This window comes from Apium graveolens, chromosome 11 (assembly GCF_009905375.1).
Source record: "Apium graveolens cultivar Ventura chromosome 11, ASM990537v1, whole genome shotgun sequence".
In the NCBI taxonomy this organism is placed as follows: Eukaryota; Viridiplantae; Streptophyta; class Magnoliopsida; order Apiales; family Apiaceae; genus Apium; species Apium graveolens.
Window position 1 is genome coordinate 135,590,407 of NC_133657.1, and position 26,248 is coordinate 135,616,654.

General features: G+C 34.7%; 1 protein-coding gene across 2 annotated transcripts; it reads right to left on the reverse strand.

The window, feature by feature from the left end:
• Window positions 1–6,418: 6,418 nt before the first annotated feature.
• On the reverse strand, window positions 6,419–25,007 carry LOC141697081 (nodulin homeobox). Of its 2 annotated transcripts, XR_012564581.1 has the most exons (18): window positions 24,792–25,007; window positions 24,637–24,682; window positions 23,238–23,363; window positions 22,919–23,074; window positions 22,111–22,194; window positions 21,888–22,016; window positions 21,609–21,818; window positions 20,986–21,111; window positions 20,374–20,469; window positions 16,833–16,994; window positions 16,322–16,604; window positions 16,055–16,177; window positions 15,903–15,972; window positions 14,567–14,615; window positions 10,288–10,785; window positions 10,150–10,184; window positions 6,807–7,477; window positions 6,419–6,740 (listed from the first exon to the last, which is right to left on the reverse strand). XR_012564581.1 is itself a non-coding variant. In XM_074501291.1 (17 exons), exons 2-17 carry the CDS (start codon window positions 24,676–24,678, stop codon window positions 6,943–6,945), a joined length of 2,724 nt encoding a protein of 907 aa, XP_074357392.1. In that variant the 5' UTR covers window positions 24,679–24,682; window positions 24,792–25,006; the 3' UTR covers window positions 6,419–6,942. The 2 variants fall into 2 exon arrangements, 1 of the variants encoding a protein (XP_074357392.1); XM_074501291.1 differs by having other exon boundaries at window positions 6,419–7,477; window positions 24,792–25,006.
• Between the last annotated feature and the right edge of the window lie 1,241 nt (window positions 25,008–26,248).

Here is a 26,248-nt window from a genome sequence, read left to right on the forward strand (position 1 = left end):
CGGAATCAAGAACAAAAAGTCATCAGTAGCATATCCACAAGGTAATGGTCAAGTAGAAGTCGCAAACAGAATCCTGCTCCGAGGAATTGAGAAGAGACTTAAAGAGAGCAAGACAAAATAGTCAGAAGAACTGCCAAGTGTATTGTGGTCCTACAGGACAACCCCCCGGACAAGCACATGAGAAACTCCTTTTAAACTAGCTTACGGTACAGAGGATATTCTGTCTATCAAGGTGGGATCCCCTTCTCACAGAGCAATAAATTTCGATGAAGTAGCTAACGAAGAAGGACTCAGAACTAATATGGAGCTAATTGATGAAGTCTGAGACCATGTTATAGCAAGGATAGAAAAATGTAAGGAGAAAACAAAAGAACACTTCAGCAAGAAGTCTAGGGTAAAACACTTTCAAGTTGGAGACTTGGTGCTTCGAGACACAGAAGCCTCAAATCCTACAAACACTGGAAAGATAATGCCCAAATGGGAATGACCATACAAGGTGAAAGAAGTCCTAAGACCAGGAACTTATAAGCTAATGAATATGGATGACTCTGAAGTTCCCAACACCTGGCATGGACTCAGGCTAGGAAAGTTTTACCAGTAGCAGGGAAAAAGCAACCCCAACAACCAAAAACTTGTAGCGTATGGCAAGCAACCACTTTATTACTCAATATCTTGTATGAAGAAAATTTGAAATAAATGAAAAGCATTACTGATCTTACTTAGCAATTTTTTTACAAGAAATCACAGTCCGGGGCCGTACCTAAACCAAGACTAACACATCATTTGTTACTTAGAAATATTTTCTACAAAAATGAGCAATCACAGTCCCCGGGGATATACTTGAACCCGGACTAGCACATCATTTGTTACTTAGAAATATTTTCTAAAAAAATAAGCAATCACAAGTCGGGTCCATACCTAAAGCCGGACCAGCACATCATTTGTTACTTAAAAATATTTTCTAATAAAACAAGAAATCACAGTCCGGGGCCATACCTGAACTCGGACCAACACATCATTTGTTACTTAGAAATATTTTCTAATAAAACAAGCAATCACAGTTCGAGGCCATACCTGAACCGGGACCAGCACATCATTTGTTACTTGGAAATATTTTCTAATAATACAAGCAATCACAGTCCGGGGCCATACCTGAACCCCGACAAGCACATCATTTGTTACTTAGAAATATGTTTCTGAGAAAAAAGCATACCTAGTCCGGGGCCAAATTTGGACCTGGACAAAGCGCATACCTCTAACCTTAGAAAGTTTTCTAAGGGAAAAGCAACTGTAGTCCGGAATTACTGTTGAACCCGGACTAAAAGCAAAGTTTATACTTAGAAAATTTTACCATTCTCTATAAGCCGAAAGCAACCATAGTCCGGAACCATAATTGAACCCGGACTGGAAGCAAAATTTGTACTTACAAATTTTTTCAATTTTTTCAATTTTTTCAATTTTTTCTAAAGCAAAAGTCCTAACTATTCACTTGGAACATTTTCTAAGGCAGGATAATACTTGCAAATACTAATCAAAGCAAAGAAAATAAAACCAAATTGAAGCAACCAACCCGGATAAAGAGAGGTCCAGACAAAGAGAGGTTCGGACAAAAATACAATCAGAGTACTAAAGTTTACAAGAAAAAAAACCAAGTCAATTAGAAATACATCAGAATTACAAATATCAATCTATGACTCCGGAGCGTTTTCTGGAAGGAAGCTTGGGCACGGACCGTCGTACGACTCCGGCTCACTGAGTCCAGCTTCGATGTTCTGCTTAGCTTTAATGAACTCCTGAACAAAGCTATTCCAATCAGCTTCCGGATTCATCTTGATATGACACTCGGCAACAGTCCAGCAGAGAGCCACCTCAGGAGCACCAGCGTTAGCAATAGCCCTGTCATACTCCTCCAACTTCTTATAAGCATCAATAACTTCAGCCCCCGTCTTCATCGCAGTCAACTGCTTCCGGAGTTTCGACAGCTCAGACCTTATCTCCACGTATTCTTTCTCAGCAGCCTCATCCTGGGTCATCACATCATTCAAATGCTTATTCAACCCGGACAAAGAGAGTTCATTCGTAGACATTTCATCTTCCAGCTCCAAAAGTTCCCAGTTTTTATCAGAAATAACTTCCCGGGCGTGCTTAAGTTCAGAGTATGAAATAGCAGTCGCCCCGGCCATAGAAGCTTCAAGCTACAAGAGAAATTAACAGATCTAAGGGAAATTCTAAGAAGAAACTAAGGCAAAAAATAAGAATCGCAAAAATATCAAACCTATCCCCAAAGCCTAGTACATTCCTTCATCACGACGTCAAATTCAGCCTTATTCATCTTCCTCCACTCAGTTTGGGATGAGATCTCAGCCATAAACCGAGCAACCCTCTCTTCAAGCCCTGGGCTACTCCTACCCGGATGTTCCTCCTCCAAGCCCTTCCCATTATCTTGTCCGGATTCAACACCGGGGAAATTTTGTGACTTCCCAGCCCGGGGAAGTTTGGTGCCAACAGTCCGGAGGCGCTTGTTCTTTCACCCCAACTCCACCTCAGGAACCTCGCTCAAAGGTTCAATATCTTCTAAGTTATCAAAATCACCATCACCCGGGACCTCGACATCCGGCTCCGTGCTCCTGTTCTCCTCAGCTGAATCCGACTTTGAAACAGCATTGCTCTGCGAGCCTTCCTCCGGATGGGGCTGCGATCCGGACCCAGCCACCGAGGTTTTCTTCCTCTGCTTAAAAGCAGTCCCTAATCTAAGAAGAGCGTCGCTATAAGCAGAATCAGACATATTCGGGTTGTATTAAGGCAAACCTGTAAAGCAAAGCAAAAACAAACACATTAGTCCGAAAAAAAAATAATATACAACTCCGGATATAAATAATACTAGAAGAGTCCGGACTAAACTTACATCCAAGCCTGTTGATTGTTTTGTGGTTCATGAAAGTGTCCCGGATAAAATGGAACCTGAGAGACTCACAAAAATTAAACACAAGTTTAAGAGCTTCTGCCCTTAACTCGGCTCGCTGAAATCGGGTCTGAACACCCTCGGTGACTATGTATGGCAGATAATATAAATTCAACCCCTTAAGCAGGATAATCTCCCCATTCCAATTCTTAAGGGAGGATTTTGGATAACAGGCCTGAACCCGGACCCGTACCCACACTCCGCAGCCCGGAAACAAATTTCATAAAGGGCGGCTGGCTCGACTTAACTATGGTAAACATGTGATGCCACAGTCGGAAAGTAAGCTGCACCTTGAAGCTGTTGCAGCAAGCTATAAACCATGACATCCATTTGATGCCATTAGGAGTAAGCTGCATTGGGGACAACCTATAGACGTACTTGCACAAGTGTTTTAAAAATAAATGTAAGCGAGGATTCTGCCCGGACCGCAAGTGCTCCAGCCAAACAGGGACAAACCCATCCACCCGGCGATGATAGATCTTCTTCCCGGATAGAGGCCACCTCCACTCAATCCGGTCATCCAACTAGAACGCAGCCCGGATCGAGGAGTCCTGGGTAGTATGATCCAAAGCTGCATACGCGTCCTTAAGGAGATACGGCTCCGTAGCAACAATCATACCGGCAAATCTCTGGTCAAACTCAGCTTCATCATACCTACCAGGACCATTATCCGGCTGCCTAACATATCAGGAACTAAGATTTCTATAATACCATATATCCTTAATTTCCTCGCTCTTGGTAATGAAATAATTCGGGACATCTATCCCGTATCCCTCCGGAGTGCGGGAAACTTTCCTAGGGGATGTTTGCGCAACTTTCAACTTTCTAAGGACATGGGACTCCGAAGTCGATGCTTTCTTCCCCATCTCGGTTCGGTCAGAGTTAATTTCAGAGTCGGAATCAGAGGGTCCCAGGTAGCAGAAGAAGTACACTTTGGCACGAGCTTTAGTTCGGACCATAAACCTAAAAGCAATTAGATTGGTTAGTCTAAATTCTTATAAATTCTTTACTTTATACCCTATAATGGTCCGGACTACCCTATATTCAGTTTTAATATTTACACATCCCTAGTCCGGGAATGTAACACCCAGGACAAAGACTACCCCCGTACCCCAGAACCACAAAAATATACAGCTAAACCTAAAACAGTTGAGTCCGAACTAAGAATACCAGACCGGACTCAACTTAGACACAAAATACCTCAGATATAGAATTAACAGCAGAAATATTAGTCTGGACCGACCCCAACAGTCCGGACTCAATCACAAAAACCCTAAGCGTAAAAACATCCTAATCATAGAATCAAACACCAAAAGATACCAAAAAATACCTTTACATACACATATTTTACACCAAGAACATGTACAAACTCAACAAAAACAACACCAAATCAACAAAGTATCAATATGAACACAGATACTGCAATCAAAGAAGGGAGGCAACAAATGAAGAGGTGAATACTTACAAGCGAGAAGATTTCGACAAATGTAGTAGAGAACAGCGAGAATATCCCTGGCCTTCGATTCCTCCAAAGCAACGAAAGCAAATGACCGAAGAAAAGAGAAAAGAAAGAAAAGTTTTCGAGAGTAAAAATTTCGGAGATGCAATAAAAGAAAAAGGAGGAGGGGGTTTTTATAGAGAGGGACGGATGTGTACAGCCGCGCCACGTGGCTTCATCTTACCCGTTGATTTCCAAGATTTATATATACATACGATTATATATATAAACGGTAATAAATACCAATCATGATTACGGCACATCTTTTCATAAAAAACAACTGTAAAAATTCAAATCGTGGGGGAAAAGTCACCAATCGATTCATATTCCAGTTCGGATTGTTCTACCTCAACACAACCCGGACTATGGGGCATGGAAAGCACAAATTCTTCTAAAGACAATCTACCTTAGTCCGGCTTGATTGGGTTTGAACGGTTCGCTTTTAGGAGCCAATAATGTTGGTGTACAAGTTGTATGTTGGTGTACAGGTTGTGGCTCGAGGGTTGCCGTTTGTGCCATAATTTATTCAACCCTTGCCACCTCCCATGCATTCACCAAATACTAGAGCTGGCCAAACGAGCGGTTTTGCTCGGCTCGTTCGTAATTTGGTTCGTCAAAATTCGTATAATTCGGCTCGTAAACGAACGAATAATTATTCGGCTCAAACCGTCTACTCTAACGAATCGAACACGAATAGCATTTGAGGAAAACGGAACCGGCTCGGCCCGGACCGGATAATTCGTAACCGAACAAAAAATCTGAAAGCAGGTGAACCGCGAATAATTCATTCGGCCCGCGAATTATTCGTTCGTCTGAATACAACAGACACGCGAATTATTCGTTCGTTCGGCCCATGTATTTGTAGAATTTGTTAGATTTTGTATTTTATTTAAAATGTAAACACGGTTTGTTCCGTTTTTCTAAAGAGGAGTCCTCTCGAATCAATTGTAAAATTTTTTATAATTAATAAAATTTATTGAGGTACTGTCCTCTTTTCCTTCTGTAACATACTAATTTATTTTTCAAAAACTAAGTTTTTAAAAATACGATTAAAAATAAAATTTTACTAATCTAACAATATAATGTTAATCGATGATAATCTTTTTCAATATAAAAAAATGTAAATAAAAAACAGAAAACCAAAAAAAAAACAGCAATTCACCGAAACATAAATGCAAAAATGTAGTTGACTATAAAAATAAAAAGCAAAACATAAAAAAATGTAGTACATTGTACAATTAAAAAACAAAACATAAAATAATTTACTACACTGTACAGCAGTCAGCACTCAGTAGTACAGGAGCTCACAAAACACAAACACAACTCTATTCATTATTCGCCTATTCATTCATTATTCGCCTGTTCATTCGTTTATTCGCCCGAACGCCAAATTCATTTTATTCTCGAGCCGTTCACGGTTACATTTCCTGTCTAACCGGCCCGGCACGGCACGCACAGATATACGTGCCGTCCACGAGTTACCTGAGTAGTGAACCGGCCCGCCAGGAATTCCGTCCGGCCCGCACGGACCGACCGTTTGGCCGGCTCTACCAAATACATCCCCAGAAAGGCGAACGGATGACGCATCGTTGTGGTATGTTGCTGATTTTAACAAGTACAGAGAGACTCTAATGTACACGGTTCTCCACTATTAATTCAAATCTGGAGAATTTATGTCTGAGAGGATGATGCATAACTGGAAATTTGGACATCACAGTAGGTTTTTTGACATGTACACCGAATTTCTTATATGGTCTTGTATAAGATCTATGAGCAAAAAGTTAAAAAACTAATTCTATGAATTTACAAAAAAAACATTAAGTATAAAATTTATTACATGTGCTTCCGAAAATAACCCAAACATTTGTACGAATAGAAAGTATGTTAAACTAATTATTCTAGCCTTTCCAGATGGTGGTGGAAAATTGTGAATAAGAAAATGGGTACACAAAGGGGTAGAGGCTGAAAGGTCACCTGCCTGTCCACCATTACTATTAAACTACCACAATTAGTTTACAACCCCTACTCAGAACAGAACCTCATATTTTTCCTAAATTGAACCCTAACTAAATTCCAGCAGGATGATGTACATACAAGTTACAAAGGTTGATACAATTATCTGGAATTAACTACATTCAAACTTCGCTGTTACAAATCTTTACACCGATTTTTTCTAGAAAGCTACATTGATAAATTTCTCCCGACTTCTGTGCTGTGGCTGCAACTGGGTGTTCTGGATTCTTATCACAGGTATGACTTCACTCCATTCAGAAAGAAAACCTAGCTGTAATAGGCTGTCCTGGATGCTTATCACATGTATGACTTCACTCCATTCAGAAAGAAAACCTAGCTGTAATAGGCTGTCCTGGATGCTTATCACATGTATGACTTTACTCCATTCAGAAATACACCACATTTTCATTCTTGACTTTGACTTTAGAAAACTCTTAACATGCCCGATCTAAGGTAGAGGGCCTGAAAATCATCTCCACTGCAAAACGAACAGTTTCTTAAGATCCCACAACACTCTCATCACCCCGTGTTGTTTCTCTGCATTATAAAATGAGGTTCCTGTGTCTTCAAATGGGTGTGGCAGCCTTTTCAATTTCTCTCCCTTCAACTCAATAATGTCCACAACACATGTCCCTAATTCCTCTAAGTTTTTCCCATACCATTTACCATTCACTTGAAACACTTTACCCTTGCCAATCTCAGTTCCTTCCCCATCTACAACCATGACATATTGCCCTTCTACAGGGGTGATATCAACCAATTCTGCGACCACGTTTCTTGGGTTTTTATTGCAGTTGGTTTTTGGCAGAACTCCCCCGGAGTCATTTCGGATACCTACTTGTGGAACCCATGGGACAGCGAGATTCTCTACAGGAGCCTCGGACGATCCATTGACAGCCCTTATCCCTGAACCACCTTGTTTGTCATGATGAGAATTTTCTCCTTCCGCTACTCCACGAACATCCTTAGCAGCACGGGCAAGCTTGGCTCTGCGGTTGTTCAGCCTGTTCATCCAGGACATTACCCAATGAAAAGATTTACATTAGTCATATTACTAAAAAAACGTAAAGAAAACTCAATGATGTTCTAGGATTTAGCTTAATTCACTTGACAAAATTCACATCATTTTAGATTTCACTGTAAAATTTGGTAAAGATTAGCAGTTCAATGCCTTCTAGTGAAAGCTGAAGGATTACAAAAACAAATTTATTACGAGGGATCTTAGGCTTTAGATCTTGATATTGGCTTTAGATCTTGATATTGGAAAAGGATTTACAAATTAGCTATGACAATAGACACTAACAGCTATATAACTTTTTGGGTTAAATATCAAAGTGGTCACTGAACTGAAGATCATATATCAGTTTAATCATCAAACTTAACGGGGTATCATTTGGATCACTAAAGTAATAATAAATATCAAACAGATACCTCAAAATATGTGCTCGAGAATTAAAATTTATTTTATGGAGTTCTAAACATTTTTTTTAAATCTTATTACAACCAAATGAAAAGTTATGAATTCATAGTATTTTAGATGATTTTTTGAGATTTTTAAAATTTATCTACTAATTATGTTTATTTAAATAAAGCAAATGACTACAAAATTAAAAATAAATAGTAGATAAATTTTAAAAAATCTTATTATATTGTAGAAAATACTAGAATTCATACATTTTCATTTGGTTGTAATAGGATTCAAGAAAAATATATAGAACTCCATAAAATAAATTTTAATTCTCGAACACATATTTTGAGGTATATGTATGATATTTATTATAACTTTAGTGATTCAAATGATACCCCGTTAACTTTGATGATTAAACTGATATATGTCGTTCAGTTGAATGACCACTTTGATATTTAACCCATAACTTTTTTCACTTCTCATGGCATAAAAAAGTAAAAAAACACCCTAAAGCACCAAATCGCCTGAAAGGTGAGAGATATAAGGAATAAAAAGGGCATCACAGGAGAGTAGCGCAACGAAAAATCAATCCCACAATATTTTGGCATAAAAAGCATCAGGAGACAAAAATAAACCCCACAATATCAAGGCATAAAACAACAAGCATACAGTAATAGGCGAGTAATTAAAGTCCAAAACACCCTACACTACCAAACCTACTGATGTCCTAGCCTAATTCTACGAACGTAGTGTCTCCCCTTCTAAGAGGAAAGTCATCTAATCTAATCCAATGATGCCACTCCACTCTATACTTTTCTAGCGAGGTAAAGTATATATTCATTATATGATGTATTCAAAGAAAACAGTTTTAATGTGAGCACAGCTTTTCCCATTCACACCAGAGGAAATTCGAAAATGAGTTTTTATCACCTCATGGAAATTTATTATTTCGTGTAATGACTTCCTCTTTGGAACAGCAGAAGTTCCCTATAAGATACTGCCCCCATAAACTCTAAAGGAATCTATTCCTGGATTTGTTACAAAAAAAAAAAAAGTGGTGGCAGAAATGGATGTAATATATTATCAGAAACTAGGTGAACGAAGTCATTGGATATAAAAACTTAAGGTTTAGCAGGCAGGAAAAAATGTAAAGTCGGATAACAAATCAAAAAAGACGAAGCAACCTACTGTCAGATATTACGAAACAAATGGGTGGTAATGTACAAAAAGAACAGCTATCAACTGACAACGGGTTAAATGGAGCCTCCACCATCTGGATGCTGATGAAATAAATAAAATGAACATCCTCAGGAAGAATTAGCGTTCGTACTGACAACACACCTGATACGAGGCCTCAAAAAAAGGGTCTGGTTGTCTTCTATAACAAATATGATATTTTACCCGCCAATAGTGCCAAAAGACAAGAAAAGATTCCAAACAAGAAATTCAACAGTTTTTAATATAGAAAAACCTGAAGGCAGACTAAAACCAAGCTTCCAGAAAACACATGTCATCATCAAGGGCCAGGAGATAAATACTCAAAAGTGTATACTTCAGAGGGAACCAGAATCTAGCGAGGAGGTGATAAGAGTATAGATGGAACAAAAGCATGTTGCACTTGCATCAGATTGAACATAGTCCTTGTAGCATTGACAAGATTCATCCAAGTGACACGGTCAATTTTCTTGACCTGCGTACAGTTCAAACTTCTACCATGGTTCTTGACAGATATTGGTACGCTACTGCTCCCACATGTAAATGAGATTTAATCTCCACTTATACTAGGGAGTGAACTCAAGATGAAAAATAACAGCACTTACATAAACCCTTTTAACATAGATTTACTCTCTATAGTCTATTCTAATCTGTAAAATATGTAACTTGATATCTTCCTGCAAAAAGATGTATATATCCAAAGTCTAAAATTTCAAACCAGCACAATATTCAAAAAAAAAACCTTCCCCAGCATTAATTGACTGCAACAAAATGGGTAAACGTATTACTCTATATGCAATAGATTGACCAAGTCTATATGCATAAAAACAATTTCTTAAATTACGCACCAGCTTCACACAACCAACTTGAAATTAGATAATATCATGGTCTACAGAATAAACATCAGAAAATTAGATTCTGAAGACTAAATTTTTAGCATGTCAGCAACAAGAAGATCCACAATATTGCTTGCACTTAGTTGGAAATGGGATTGAAAAGGAAAAGTTCTTTCAGATACAAGCATAACACAAATAATATGGAAGATTTCCTTACCAATTTTTTAGTTGGGAAGCTGTCACCTCTGAACCCTGGCCAAGATATCAAGGAAAATAACAGTCAAGTATAGCTGAGTATATTTTAAGAAACCTAAAGATATACATACACATATATATAAAGGTACATAATACATACATGTTCACTCAACCGATCAGCCCACAACTGAAGTGCGGCTCTATGTCTCTGCATATCAGGTTTATCCTTGAGGGCCTCCTCGATAATGCCAGTTTGCCTATCATTCATTATTGTTCGTTTCCGTTTCTTCCGCTGCTGCTCTGCAAATTTTGTAGTTCCAGCCTTTTCATCGTCTTGAATATCGTCAATTTGATCGATGGAGTTCTTTCCCCGCGTGTCACTGGAATCAGATCCACTTGTTTCAACATTTTGAGCAACTCCCTCTATCTCAATCAAACCACACGCTGCAATTCTACCAGGTTTATCTTTATCTCTGCTCCTGTATTCCCTGGATTCATCATCAGCTTGATCAATGCCCTTGCACACATAGGACTGATCTACTTCTTGAAGAGCTAAATTTTTACAAACTCCCTCTTTCAGGTCACTAATGCCATTATTACGATCTGGAGAAGCTTTTACGGGAAGGACTGATGAGCATCCACCGGTGCTCTGAGTCTCCTAATTACAAGAAAACAAAAGTTTATCTTCAGATAACAATACCATCGATAACAAATTATATACATTTATTACAATCAACATGAAAAAATCCAGAGATGATCTCAAATTCAGATGGCTCATGCCACCAATGACCAACCAAGGAACACAGATTACTGAATGTTGTACTTGAATCATTTCTCGTTTTTGTTTTCCTGTAGTAACGAGAAATCATGAAAGGCAGGTTGCCACATGTCGGTATAGAGTTGTGAGTACAAGGGGTTACAAACCACAATTATGTATATTTCTCATATATATACATAATTTTAAAAAGGATATTGGTTCTCAAAATGTAACCAGATAAGGACCATTAAAAATCATTTTCAAAACACATCTGAGTATCTGATGCAGATTAAAGAATAAATGGAATGTATCTATTGAATATTGAATATTCTTATCGACAATATATAATATCTTGTTGTGAAGACAACAAGAGGTTTTTGTGATTAGCATTATTTAGTTCTATCATTTTCGGTATAAAGAAATTAATGTCTTTTATGTATTCGCTTCATGTGGGACTAGGTATTAATAAGATGATTCACAATGAGCCAAATTGACACAGAGCCTTATTTTTTTATTAGGTAATTAAATAACCAAACAGTGAATGTTATTCAATTAATATATTGAGTATCTCCATCTATAGGTTGTGATCCATCCTCCTCCCTTTTGTCATCTTGGTAACCCAAAGGGTTGCCCAAGTTATATGTATTGCAAAACTTGTAGAGTTTTCTCAACAAGTGGGGAATGATATGGAACACATGTGAAGATCGTAAGAAGTGTTTAAGTTGATCATCAACATGTGGTTTATATTATATAGTGTATAAACATTAATGTATTTATCTACATTTTTATATTTGGGACAATGTATTTATTAAATGTTTATTGATTCTTAAGGTAATATTCATCTAATCATTACATCAGGTTTAACACTCTATTTAAGTAATGTTTTCCCATAAAGTTAGACTTTTGATTACGGTAAGTCTCTCCGTTTATGGGTTGCGGTCATCATCTTTTCTCCCTTTTGTGGTTAAGGAACCTTTTTTATCATGTAAATTTTTGTTTTAAGACTCGTGGTCGGGTTTTCTTGAAAAAATAATGGGGACGCAAATGAAGATAGGTTTTTATGTCTATTATTACAAAGCTTTATTATTTCTAATAAGAAGAAAATAAATGTTGTTTCATATGTTGTATATGTAGGGATACATATTTAAATTATTTACAATAACCCTATTGCTAGTGGGCCTTACATCAACAGGTTTTATACTCTATATTAGTAATGTACCCCATTAAAAGTTAGACTTCATCGATTATAGAATTAATAAAAAGGAGGCGACTCAATTGGTTGCATTTTGGAAACTTTAGGGTGCAGTGGTTTTGCAGTCCAATTTTTCCCTATATTGTTACCATCAACTTTTAATTATTTATTAAAAATGGGATAATTCCTGAATTTGCAATCCAGACACAATTATCCCAAGCAATAGGAGAAATCATTGGGGTTGTCAAATCTTTTCTTTACGAGTCCTAGATTTTTTAGGCATCAGGCTGGTGCAATCATTGTCTCCAGAGTGGAGAACTCCCATCGGTACAGAATCTGATGCTTATAGTTTTCCAGAAGGCGTGCCTAAAATAGGTTTTAAGTTTTATCTAAAATCAAGTTTGAGGCATCATGTAATTACCAAGCATTATTTAAACGGGGTTTTAAACTTGAAATTAATATATAAACATGAAGAGTACTCGTTTGACCAAGTCCAAAGCATAAGTGAAACATAGGTAACTAAGATTATCACCAATTTCAAGTTACATAAGAAACATTTAAAAAACTTTACATTTACCCTGTTCATTGAATATCCCCTTCTATTAACCAATCCCCATTGCTTTCCTAAATTGCCCCGCAATTGTAGTTAATCTTTGAATTGGCAGAAAGTAGAAATATTGTATTCCATTATTAACAACATATAAGTTTAACAATGTTCTACCGTAAAGGAATTCATTCGTATCAGATCTTGTATGCAAAATTTGTACTTGCTAAAAGGATTTTTCATCTTTATTCATTTGCAAGGGTAGCACATTTGAGTAAAACAAGCCAGACGCCCTTCTCGCACGCTTTTAGATTTTACTGTCACAAAGTTATATATATTTATATATATAAATGTTTTATATATATTTACATACATACATATAGTTGTATATGTAATATTGTTTTAAATAATACATATAACATTGTTCTACTAACGTATATACTTGTACAATTACATTAACCGAACAGAACCGTTATGAGTCAGTTTGGTTTGGTTCAGTTCTCAATCGGCCGGGGTACAGTTTTCATGTCTTGTAAACCAAAAAAATTAAGACCAGTTCTGTTTGACTCTAAAACTGGGTAAACCGACCAATGCTCACCTCTATTATATGTGTATGTATGTGCAAGTGCAAAGATTTTTAGGGAAAGTTCATTGATTGTATGGTGTGCGTGTATGTGACTACAAATATCTATGGGTCAAAACACATTGATTTAGCTCGTGTACACAGTAAGAAGTTCTTAATCATTGACTAGTAATTGCTAATAATGACCTTAGGATGTTGAAAAAAGTAATATTAATATTATGCAAGTTTTTTGCTCAACATTTTAATATGTAATTACATTTACTGGGTAAATCACTAAACCTCAAAAATAAAAATTCCCTATAATTATACAACTTATTGGATTTACCATCCTAGTATGAACAATATGTTGCATACCTATAAATTTTGATAATATGTTTATACATTATCTTGATAATGTACACAACCATGTAAATCAAAACATATTTTATTTGCTTGTACAAACAAATATCAATAAAATTTTAAATAATCTACGATGAAATGAGAGTAAAACTTGCGACTACAATTTCCAACTCAAGTGCTTCCAGAGCATGGTTTTATCTAACTTTTTCCACAAAATTCATACATACTAAGTAGAAAAAGGTGTTTGGTACCTATGAAGTAGAAAAAGGTATTTAGTTGGCATGCAGGAGTTCTTAGGAAATGAAAGTCATAACAAGTAATCAATAAGGGGTAGTAGGTAATTACAACTATCGCGTGGCACTTCACACCCCGCAGAAGTTCCGCTTCCCGTGTAAGTATCAACCAAACAACATTTCTAAATCTCATATCCTAGCAAGTTAGAAGTTCCAGGGAAGTCTAATGTCAACCAAACAAGCACTTAGTATATAATATCCTCTATTTTTATTCCACTTCATTCACTTTCTCTTACATTTCTTTGCTTTCCGTTCTTAAAAGACTCGGGAGTGAGGCGCAAAATTTTAATTACATTTCTTAAGCAGTACAATCATCTGCACCAATATTCTAAAGTTGACTAACTATTGATCTGTTCAAAACACTAAAAAAAATATCATTATACTGAACCATGCGAATTAACATGTAGTTTGAATACTTTAGAATCCCCATTGCATGGAAGGTAGTTTGGCAATTAATAATGTTCACCTCAGTTTCAAACTTTTTTTGTTTTTCCAACATTGGAACTCCAGCACCATTTCGGAATATATATGCTCAATGACAGAATCATGAAAGAAAAATATAAACTTCTAAATATATATATATATAGTGCCCCTTCATACGATCATTTATTTTACATGTGACGGATGTGATGAAAAATCATGATTACAAATAAAAGTCCCTCTCAAATGAAAAATGGAAGGAGCAATAATTAACTCATGAGATATCAGAGAGAATTTGAACAAAGTCTTACTTGCTTTTCGAGAGTACTCAACATTGGTCCTAACTGGATAACAAATGCCCTGCAGTGGAAAATTAAAGAACTTTTAGGAGCTGTCAAATCAAAGCGTTGTATTTAATTGCTTACTCATAGCACTAAATATGATTAATACATCGAGTACAAATTTGTCTCTGCAAAAATAAATAATGCACATGTATATAGTCCTTTCACAGTTTTTATTCAATAAAATGAAAAGATGGTCATCTTATTGAAAAGTAGAGCCGGCAATATCGTACACGACACGAAAACGACACGAAAATAACGGGTTTGGTTTTACATATTCGGTACACGAACACAAAACTACACGAATAAATTTAGTGTTGGTTTTGGTTTACCTACAGGTACACGACACGAAACGAAAGTATACAAAATCAATAAATATTTAAATATATATTAAATATAAATATTGTATCTATAACTTTTATATAAAATAATTAAAATTTTAAACTTGAATAATTGGGTTTGGGCCATTTAGATTTTGGGCCACAATCTTTAATCATTAGTTTGTTAAACTACTAGTCGTGTAATATGAAATAGACTTGAACAAAACATCAGACTGAACATCTGGAGTCTTAGGGCTTGTACTTCTTCGTCTCTTTCACCTTGTTTCAAAGCCGCCGCTCAAAGTTCTATCCCCGATTAATGGAGGAAACAAACAATTGGGCTTTCACCGTGATTATGTCCCTAATGTTATGTGTGTAGATACACATATATCGATTGTATTTCCGTTTATTCAGTATGAGTCCAACAATTAAATCAGCTAATCGAAGACAAAGATGATAGATGAATACAAAGAATGCAACAATCGACTGTGCTTTGTGTACTATTTTGCTTTTTCCTTTCGTTTACTTCTTTATTTTTGTTTCGTAACCATGTAGATAGTAGATACACGATAAGTACACGAAATTTTTCGTGTACCCCGTTTCGTTTTGTGTTAGACACGAATTTTGTTTCGTGTTTCGTTTTTGAATATTAGTGCACGAAAAAATTTCGTTTTGTTTATAATTTACCTTGCTCAGACACGAAACAGGAAAGTACACGACACGAATTGCCAGGTCTATTGAAAAGTGAGCATTATCTTATTATGTTGTAAACATGTAGCAAAAAATGTCAATCCCCGCGAGGGTCCAAGATGGACAAAGTGGGTGCACGAGTGTGTTCAACTTTAAAAAGAACAAAAAAAAAATTTAAAACAATTATAGTCCTTCAAAGGCCTACTAAAAAAGTCTTATCCGATTCTAGAAACTATTAAAAGATATCCTGAGACAAAAAACCTAACCAATAAAAAAATTGCTTCATATTTAATCACCTCAAAAGCTGCACGTCCTCCTCATTTAAGTAGCTAGGGATCAAAGATTCTGCATGACTTAACAAGGAACCTTCACAAGTAACTCGGTAATTAGTAAATATAATATTAGATGTCCTTAAAGAACTAATCAATAACAAGAAAAATAAACTTACTGAGATTTTTGCTAATTGATGCAACTTTTTCAGCAGCAGGGTAAGAGCACAATTTATTAGATGTCTTAGACGGTCCCTTTTGCAAGCACTGGAAAAATTTGCTAAGGAAAAGATCCTTCTCCTCTGGTAGATTTAAAAAAAAAACTTATAAGTTTACAATGCAAAATGTAAAATAAAGGTCAATTAATACTTAAACCATCTAGGGAGCACATTTTATGTGTCAAAATACTGAGGGTTCATCAAACAAGTACAATTTGATGCATTTACCTTTGCAAATATCTGGAACAAAACAATGAAGATTTGCAATTACTTTGACCAGTAAAGATGTTCTTTGATGTGCATACGAAACCCGTGGCGTGTTACAAGGAATGAAGGCATATTGTGAACACGTCACAATAGATGGCTTTAAAGAGAGTAAATTTAAAACCCATTCAGCTGCCAGAAATGGGTCATACTCCAGTGTTGCATCTTCTTCCCAAGCCAGGTCAGAACACCAACTAGATAGGAATTCTCCATTTCGAAGTGAAAGAAGGGTGGTCAACACCTCAGTCTATACATACAAAAATAACTATCAAAAGCTTTAGAAAATCGATTTTTTATTTAATAAGATACTGCAGATGTAATATAAAAACATGATAGATCCCCTAGGTCAGAATAGGAATAGAAATGCAACAAAAAAAACCTTCAGAAATAAAAAGTTTAAGGAAATTAAAGAGTTCGATAGTCTAAATACATTGGAAAACAATGAATATTATCTACGAAAGTGGAGAAAACTTACAATGTGTATTGTGATATAAGATCGAAAATTTGAATCATCTGAAAATACATCTGCAAGACGCATAGCATTAAGTTGCAAATGTCCCTTTGGAATATCTTTGTCCGAGCAAGAACTTGGCTCTTTATGGGATTTACTAAATGATGTCTTAAGTAATTCAAGAACCTGATCCACAATAATCATTCAGAGTCGATCAGTAAACAATTTGCAGCAGGCTCAAAATATACAGAAAAGATGCAAGAGGAACTTTACTTGTGAAGGGCATAGTTAATACTTCTGGATAAAATAAAACACCTATATATAGCATGCAAATTTGTTTCAAGGAAATTGACCTTATTGCAAGCTAGGAAGCACCGACACTCCAAAAAGGATGCCGTATGCGTGTCGGTAGAGCCGGCAATTTCGTACACGACACGATACCACGACACGAAAACGATACGAAAACAACATGTTTGGTTTGATATTTTTGGTACACGAACACGAAAGTACTCGAACACGAAATTACACGGATGAATTTAGTGTCGGTTCTGGATTTACACTTGGGTACACGACACGAAACGAAAGTACACGAAATAAATAAATATTTAAATAAATATATCAAAATTATATGAATAAATATATCTTCCAATAATATTTTACATATAATATTTACAGAATATAGATACAAAATATATCCTAAACATCCTAAGGACACGGCACGGCATCGACACGGCTGAGTACGTGTCGGACACGCCATGTGGCGTGTCGACAGAAAAAGGCTACCGACACAGGTTCGACACGCGACCGACATGGCCCACCGACCCAGCCCATATAAAAAGGCCCAAAATCATCTTTAAAAGCCCAAAATCATCTTTAAAAGCCCAAAATCAGTTTTTAAAAGCCCAAACCATCTTATATTATCCCTAATTTTATGTCCCTTGATAAACCGGAAATGGAAGTTGTTCTTTTTACACAAGATGATCATTTGAATGAAAATGTAGAATAGATCTTATAGTAGTTTATCACTTATTATGAAGGAAACACTATTATTATTATGAATGAAGTTGTTCAATATTTGACATATACAAATCTTATATTTTATATTATTTTTTTTACTTTTTTTGCCGTGTCCCGTATCCAGGACACTTTGATAATTGACGAATCCCCGTGTCCCGTGTTCCGTATCCCGTGTCGCCGTATCAATGTCGGCGCTTCCTAGATTGCAAGTAACTAAAGCTCAAAAAATTTAAACAAGATGTTGGTAGAACCGAGTTCAAAGTCTAAGAAAAAGATATTACTAGGAAAAAAGGGAAAAGAGGGCCTATGTTTCAAGGACTAGAAGTCACATCACTGTAAATCATGAATTTATCAATCCCTTAAATTTGGGACCCATGTTTCATGTTTGTTTAGAAGGATAAATACACGGGATTCTTCTAAAGAGAACTTTTATGCCCTTGCCATTAAATGTATCTTATCATGATCTTTATCATTGTGAGTGGAAAAGTGTCCATGTCATCAGTAATAATTGTGTGTTGAATTAATTTCACATGCTGCAAGGTGTGAAGATAGGTTTTTAACTTTCTAAACATATAATAACCTTATTACATATATAAATGATTCATACTTATGTGTATTAAATATAGGGCATGGAACTTCTGAAGGACACAACAAAAGAGTACATTAGAAACTTGTATATTGTGTCCAAAAAAATAATAAATGATAAAATTACACAACGCTATTTTCACAAAATCTTTCCAAAATATCAATAAAAATCCGTAACATAAAAGGTTCCTATGATGACCTTTAAAAGCACTTTTCCCATTTATATGAATAATAAAAATCTTCGGAAAAATATTCATTCATAAAACTTCTAAGTAGAGATAAGGAGAGACCTAACTAGTACAACATTCCATTTGTTCCTGTAGAGAAATTCTGACGATGATTACTGGTGAAATGTACATTAGTCCATGTAATATTTAGATCCTACATGATACTTGGTTGGAGGAAGTATAACAATAGTACAGTCACCCTAACAAGTCATTTTACCTCTTCTAGAACCAGGACTGTATAAACCATACATGATAATAATTTGAAAGACAAAGCCAAAGAGTTTCAAGTCTAAACCATTTCAAGAACTGAAGAGTTTCAAGTCTAAACCATTTCAAGAACTGATTTTCAAGGATAAGTCATAATAAAATTTGATATAAGCAAGACTTATATCCTAAACATACAAAGACATCAATTAGCATGAAATTACAAGAGTGCCTATATGTCGGACATGACAGGCTACACTAACAAATGTTCGCCTACATGGCTTCTTTGCAGGACAATGTTTCTTCCTACATGAAGTTGTATTCCAGGAAAATTATCCAAGCTCCTTGCACATTGATTGAGATTATTCTTTCATTAAAATTCAATGTTCTTGTAATTTCTCAAGAATGAGTTTTGTAACAAAGAAAACCAAAGGACACTAGTAAATAATGGAAATTTTACTCTCTCATTTAGCAATTAAAAAAAAATCTTCTCTCAAGTTCAAATATTTTCTTACCCAGGGAACCTAAACGACATTAAGGCTGAAAAGCCCAGTAGAAAAAATCATATGCTTCCAGATCTGCATAAATTTTTTTAATATAGCACTGAGGCAGAGGAAATTCAACACCAAAGTGACAACAGTGCATGAGGAATATATACAAGAAAGAGCTTTGTCGAGTCCGTTGAGAAACTTTAAATTTAAGAACAAATTAACGACTTTGCATGAGAAATAAATACATAAAAGAGATTTCTAGAGTTTAATGAGAAATATTAAGCACACAACAGTAAGCACTCTTCATTAAAAAATAACCCGAAACCTAGTAACAGTATAATCATATATTATACATATATATAGGGTGTCAATCCATGAAGGACTTCCTTATATAGAGATCCGTAGAGAACCATTATTTAAAGAATATAAATACATAATTTATTTCATTTTTCATCATATATGGTTACAAATTTTAATTACCGAGTTAATGATGAAATTGCACAATTTTTTTTATTTAAAAAATAATTGTAATTTGATGAAATAGTTTCACGTGGTTTTGTAGTAAAATCACAATAAAATCACACTTATCCAAAATTATTTCACAATAGAATCAAATTTAAAATCATTTTTTTTCAAATTTCAATTGTTAAACTTTTTATTATATTTACATATATAATTAGTATTCTACATTAGCAACAAATTTGATGAAATTCTATAATAGAATCAAGGGTTCTCTACGGTTCTCTATATAAGAGGGTTCTCTCTTGAAGAAAGTCCTATATATATATAAAGTCAAATAAAGGTACTGGCGGAAATGTGATACTAGATTATGACATAACATACGAACCTCTAATGCAACAGATGTCGTCCCAAAGCAAAAACATATATTTTATATATATACGTGTGCGTGTGTAATCAATTAGCAAATATATATATATATATATATATATCCAGTCGTAAAAAGAATAAGGTACTGGCGGAAAATCCCACAATGTACCTACAATGAGATACTACTAGAAGATATCATTTTAACATACGAACCTTAAATGCAACAGACTTTGCTAAAGTCAAGCTTTCAGTGGTACTAGCAACCTCATCCAAGTAAGAAATGCTTTCTGCTTCACAAAGATTTAACATCTGCAGAAGATACAACTAATCTAATTAACAGCATTTATTCACAGAAACATTATGATGTGAAATGTAGTAAATACTCAAAGATGCTTATTAGTTATAAAGAATGCAGAAATATGATTCTCAACTTTAGAAATATGATTCTCAACTTTAGGAAGCTATTAAACAAGATTTTAGCTTCTTTCTTTTACTCGAAAACTTTGTAATGGTAAAAGTGAGCAATCAGAATTTGTGGACTCTACTAATGTCATTCAAAAAATCTGTAATATTAATTTTGTCACTGATTTTGCTTTTTTTTCAATTAAAACAATCTGGGTCATGTTACCCATGCCTATTTCAGGTCATATTCGAGTTGAATTTTCTGACCATTGAAATTTGAGGGTCAGGTGCAGGTCCCCTCAACTTTGCAACATGACTCTGTTCACTCGAACCCGTCCCGAAACCAGAATTCTCCCCCGCCCCCTAATACTTGGGAAAAAAAGTATACGTCTTGGCAGTAAATTACAAATCAATTTGACTTACAATAGAGAGCACTTTGGACTTCATTCTAGACACAACCCCTCCAACAAAATGTGCATCAGGAAATGCTGTTATGTCCAAGTCCAAAACAGCTTGAACCAACAAAAGAATGCCCGCTTCACATAATACCTGAAATAGGTAGAAAGGCATGTCATATAGCTTAATGATGACACCAGTTTGGAATGTTTTAACTACCTAGAAACTTAAAACCATAGATCTGAGGAAGATGTATCATCCATTTTAATTCAAAAAGGAACAAACTTTGTAAATTTAGATCATAGACAGAAACAAAAGATGTGCACCTATTTCTATATTTTGTAAATGCTACAATCAAGCCTCAATTACTCATCATGACATTCCAATATTCTGTTTTCTTCTTCACGACTGGTGAGACTATTTTAACTACAAATGACTTTCCACTTGCAAATGCATCTTAATTTAGGTAAATGTATACCACCCTTCTGGTTTATTCTCTAAAATATGTGTACTAGCAGATCCAAATCAACCCAAGTACTCGTATTCATATACATAACCCAATAAAAATTACAAACATTTTTAAATTTACATATTATAGCGTAATCATAGACCTGTCAAGCAAAAGCATATATGTAATTTCAATTGAATACCTTGTGCTTCAAAAGGCGATCTCGGAAATTTTTTTGCTGGCACAATGAATGTAGGAATGTCAGCGAAACTTCGCATTGGACAGACAGATGCTGAATGGACTCTTCATCTGTAGAACCCGAAGAGTTAGTACTGCCACCAGAGATCCTGATCCGGAGAACCTCGACATCTATAAGTACTGCAGAAAAAGCCGCATCCATAAACGCGTCAACCTGTTGCATGAAAATTTTAAGATAAAAAGTTCCTGCCTAGAATTGTAGAGGGGCAAAAAGAAATGTTACCTTTGGATGACCAACTATAACATTAGCAATCTCTGACGCTTGAGGGGAAACAAATTTATCAAAGAGAAGTAGACTGCTGCCTACAATTGTAGAATGCAACAGCATGACAGGAGTTGAAGGTTGATGCACCTAGACAGAAACACACAAATCCTAGTTTTAATATGTAATTAAAAGTCAAACAGATGTTTAAAAAGCTATAAGAATTAAGAAATGAAAAGGAAACCTGCGTATAAAAATTTAGCGTGAAAAGCACATAAAAGATCAACTCAACCAATTGTTTTAACAAGGGGATGTCCTCCAGCATTATCTGCGCCAAAAATATCAAGATAAACTAAAAAAAGTTTTTTCCCATATGGTAAGATATTCATAAAACCCTGTACAACTACTCCATGTGATCTGTGTGTGTAAATATGCATGTGTGTGCGTGTGCGTGTGTGTGTGCGTGTGCGTGTATATATGTATTTAAATACTGTATATAGACCATTGCTCCATGAAGAACACTCTTATATATAAAACAGCAAAGAACATTACAGAATCTTACATAAAATTGCATTTAGACTATAATTTTTACACCCAAAAAGGTTTTTAATGAATAAAAATAGAATCTAACAAGAATTAGGATCAAATGTAACATTACTACACATATTTTCATGGTTAATACATAGAAGATTGAATACCGGATTCTACACCGGATTCTTTGTTACATTTGATTTTAAATTTTAGATGAGATTCGACAATAGATTCAATATGTTAAGCTTAATTGTTGTTAAATATCGTAATTATAAATTGATGTATTGTGATGGTGTCCTTCATTGTTCTTTATATGAGGTGTTCTTTGTGGAGTGCACCCCTATATGTATACATATACATATATATATAGAGAGAGAGAGAAAGAGAGAGAGTATTTATGTATTTACAATCGAATAGAAAAAAAAAGGCTTGATTAGCACCTAAGTAAAATATAAGATGCTCTGTCCTATCTGCTAGAAGTGTACATATACAAATATATATATGGGTTAGTTTGTGCTCACCTGCTCAAGTTTGCTGTGCCGAGGGGTTGTGTCATACAAGTTACGTAAAAGGCGGATTCCGAACAACGCATATTTTAAAAGGTCTTCATCCAAGTTTGACTGCACAAGCTTAGCCATAAGGTGTGTAGGAAGTTTGGCAAGGTCTTCAATATCAATCTGAAAGTAAATCAAGATTTATGGATAGAATGTTAGTGTGATCATTTTTATTTAAAAAAACCTGCAACGTGAAAATATATAATGATACACCAGATGCTAGAATAATTTGAGTAAAAACAATTATGCAGATTGTGCATTAAGTATGACTTCCACTACTACTAACCTGGATAGACGAAGCATTAGCAGTGTTGAGCGTAAGTGTATTATTATTTGAGTCCTTAAATAGCTTACCAAGGTCTTGACAACTATGCCCATGCAAAATGCTAACTGCCGAAATAAAGTCAATCACCTAAAAAATCATAAATTTAAACATTAAGCAAATAAATATTGGTTTATGCTAAACAGACAGTCATAATTCTACATGCATAAAATAATATCAAAATTTAAACCATTGAGAAAAGAAGTTCACATAGAACAACTTTTAGGTAAATTAGCTAACATATAATTTTGCATGAGTTTATACCAGAAAGAACCAGTACATTAACAGAAGTAGTTTTCAAACTAAAGTTAAGTTGGCATGCCAGACAGACCACTAGACAAGATAAAGTCATCAACAAAATATCTTATCATGAACTGCAATTTTACCAAGGGATACCAGTGAAGCAGAGGACCCTTCTCCTTGAACATGCCAATACAATTCTAAGGCCCTTCTCATCCATGACCACATATTCAAAATAAAAATACATTCATAAACAATACCTCTTATCACCATAATTATGGTTATGTAAAATGGCAAAGGGGCTTACGGGTTTTACACACCCCAAACTCCGCCCATTTCTTACCTCCATGGAGAGGTATAAATCCAATGTCTTTCTTTTGTTTTCAGTAGAAACTAGAAAGCAATTTGTATTATGCTATATAATTAAGGGCACACGAATAAATTCCAAGGGCCACTTGGACCCATGTGCCAGGATCTACCCTAAAAAAAACTTTCCTATTTTTTTACATGTGTTGGTGATTTGCATGGAGTACTGTCTTATGTAATCAACATTAGTTGCACGAAAGTTTAATACATCAAACTCTAAAAGAGTAATCTTAACAGAATTTAGAATCAAGTAATAAATTAAACATTCATCATTTTATTCACAAAATGTGACAATTTCGTATCACTCATTTTTATATTCACATTTCATTTACATGCTATTTTCATCACACTTCTTCTTTCAATTTTTTGAGACTATTTCATTGAAACAAAACTTAAATTTACAGCCTTTATATCTTTTTTTCATCATTTCCTTCATTATTAATCTCATTGTTTTATAATATTTGTTCTCCAACCACTTCCGAGCTTTACTAATTCATCATCTTATAATTAATCCAGTACTAATTCTTTACTCCAATAAGTAGTCTTTACATTCCAAATTTTGCTACTTCTCATTTTAACATCTCTCTGCCGTATTAAACATGTAACTTCTAAATTAAAAAAAAATACAAAATTGAATATTAACAGAAGCACATAATGACATATCTACACACACATAAGTCATTTATGCACAGAAAGAGAGGGGGGAGAAAGAGAGAGGGGAGAGAGGGAGAGGGGGGGTAGAGAGAGAGAGAGAGACCTTGGGGTTTAATTGACGAGATGAATCATTCCCAGACCTCATTTTCCTGTACCAAGAAACACACAATTATATGACACATACATATACACACAAACACAGGATGAGTGAAGAAAAATGAAGATTAAAAACATGATGATTAACAGCAAAGAAGTTACCTAAGGTGAGGGATATGATTAATTGAAGTTGAGATGAAGCAATTGAAGCAGATTGAACAAGTAATTGAGCTAAATTGAAGCAAGTTATGTATATAGATTATAGAGATACAAGGGGGTTTTTGGAGACCGAGTAGATGGAATGCAAGAAGCTGAATAATATTAGGGGTCCGACCTTTTATATCAAAACCCTAATACCGTGCGCTGTTCTTGCTATCATACGCCTTCCAATCTGCACTGACTTATCCGTAAATATTCTATTCTATACTCTTTGGTCTTTATTTAAAAACAAAAATCTAATATTTTTCATTTTAAAAAGGACTCTACTGACTTGAAAAGAAATAGAAATGAAATATTGCGAGGGAAGTCGATTTGTCCCGTTCCGATCCGAACGAGACTAATCGAATTACAAATTTTACGTCTGGATTTGTGTTTGGGATTTATTTTTAGAAATCATGCACATACATGTTTAAATTTTAATTTATTATTGCATCAATTTTTATAGTATAATATAATTTATAAAAGTAATTTTAATATTATTTTTTATTATAAATATATATATATCAATTCGAATTGCTATTTAAAATATGATAATAAATTTAAAACATATTTATATGTTATGATTTATTAAATTATTTTATTGAAATTGAATTAAAAATAACTAATATGTTATTTAATAAAAAAATATTAAAATTCCCGATTATTACCGGGGATCTCCATTCCCTATTAGGGACTGGGATCGGAGAGTAAAATTAGGGACGGGGATGGGGGAGTAAAATAGTCCCCGTTTGGGGATTGGGACCGGTTCAGAGAACGGGTTAGGATTCCGGGATCAAGGGTGGGAACGGGGATAGCACTCTCCGACCTCGAAATGACCCGATGCCCATCCATAAACCTACTGTATCGACCATTATTTTGAAACAGTTCAGATGAAATAAAATAATATTTGATATAACAATCTAATTCTATTATCTTTAAAATATTATGCTCAAATGATATTTCTATATAAGTATATAATATTTTACCATTATATAATATTTGTATAATATATTATTTAATGAATATACACGCAAAAACGCTATAAGCTACTAAAGTAAATTGTAAATTATATATATTTATGTTATTTAAATATCATGTATATTTAATTTCATTTCGAACACTCTCGATTCAAATAAAGATAATATTTTAGTTCTATTTCTTTAATACGAATGTAAATATTTCGGAATGATATCCAATTTTCCGGATATATTCGATAGCCCTATGTATATTGAAAAAAGGACAATTTTTTATTTTTATAGTGTTTCCAATAAGTTAATTAAAAAATACTAATAATTTGTTTGTAAATTAAAAATAATATAAGAAAATCATTTAGAATCTCCTTTTAAATTTTAAAAAATTTAATCCATTTTGAATCTAGTAAGCTTTACAAATTATTACGTGATTCAATTATTGATTCAAGT

What these genes read in the sequence shown, in the direction of transcription:
- LOC141697081 (XM_074501291.1), bottom strand. Translation starts at nt 24,678, where the DNA reads ATGAGGTCTGGGAATGATTCATCTCGTCAATTAAACCCCAAG. An exon ending in TTATAGTTGGTCATCCAAAG is followed by an intron (nt 21,819 to 21,887) that starts GTAACATTTCTT and finishes TTCATGCAACAG; the next exon opens with GTTGACGCGTTTATGGATGC. An exon ending in GAGGACGTGCAGCTTTTGAG is followed by an intron (nt 14,616 to 15,902) that starts GTGATTAAATAT and finishes TTTCCACTGCAG; the next exon opens with GGCATTTGTTATCCAGTTAG.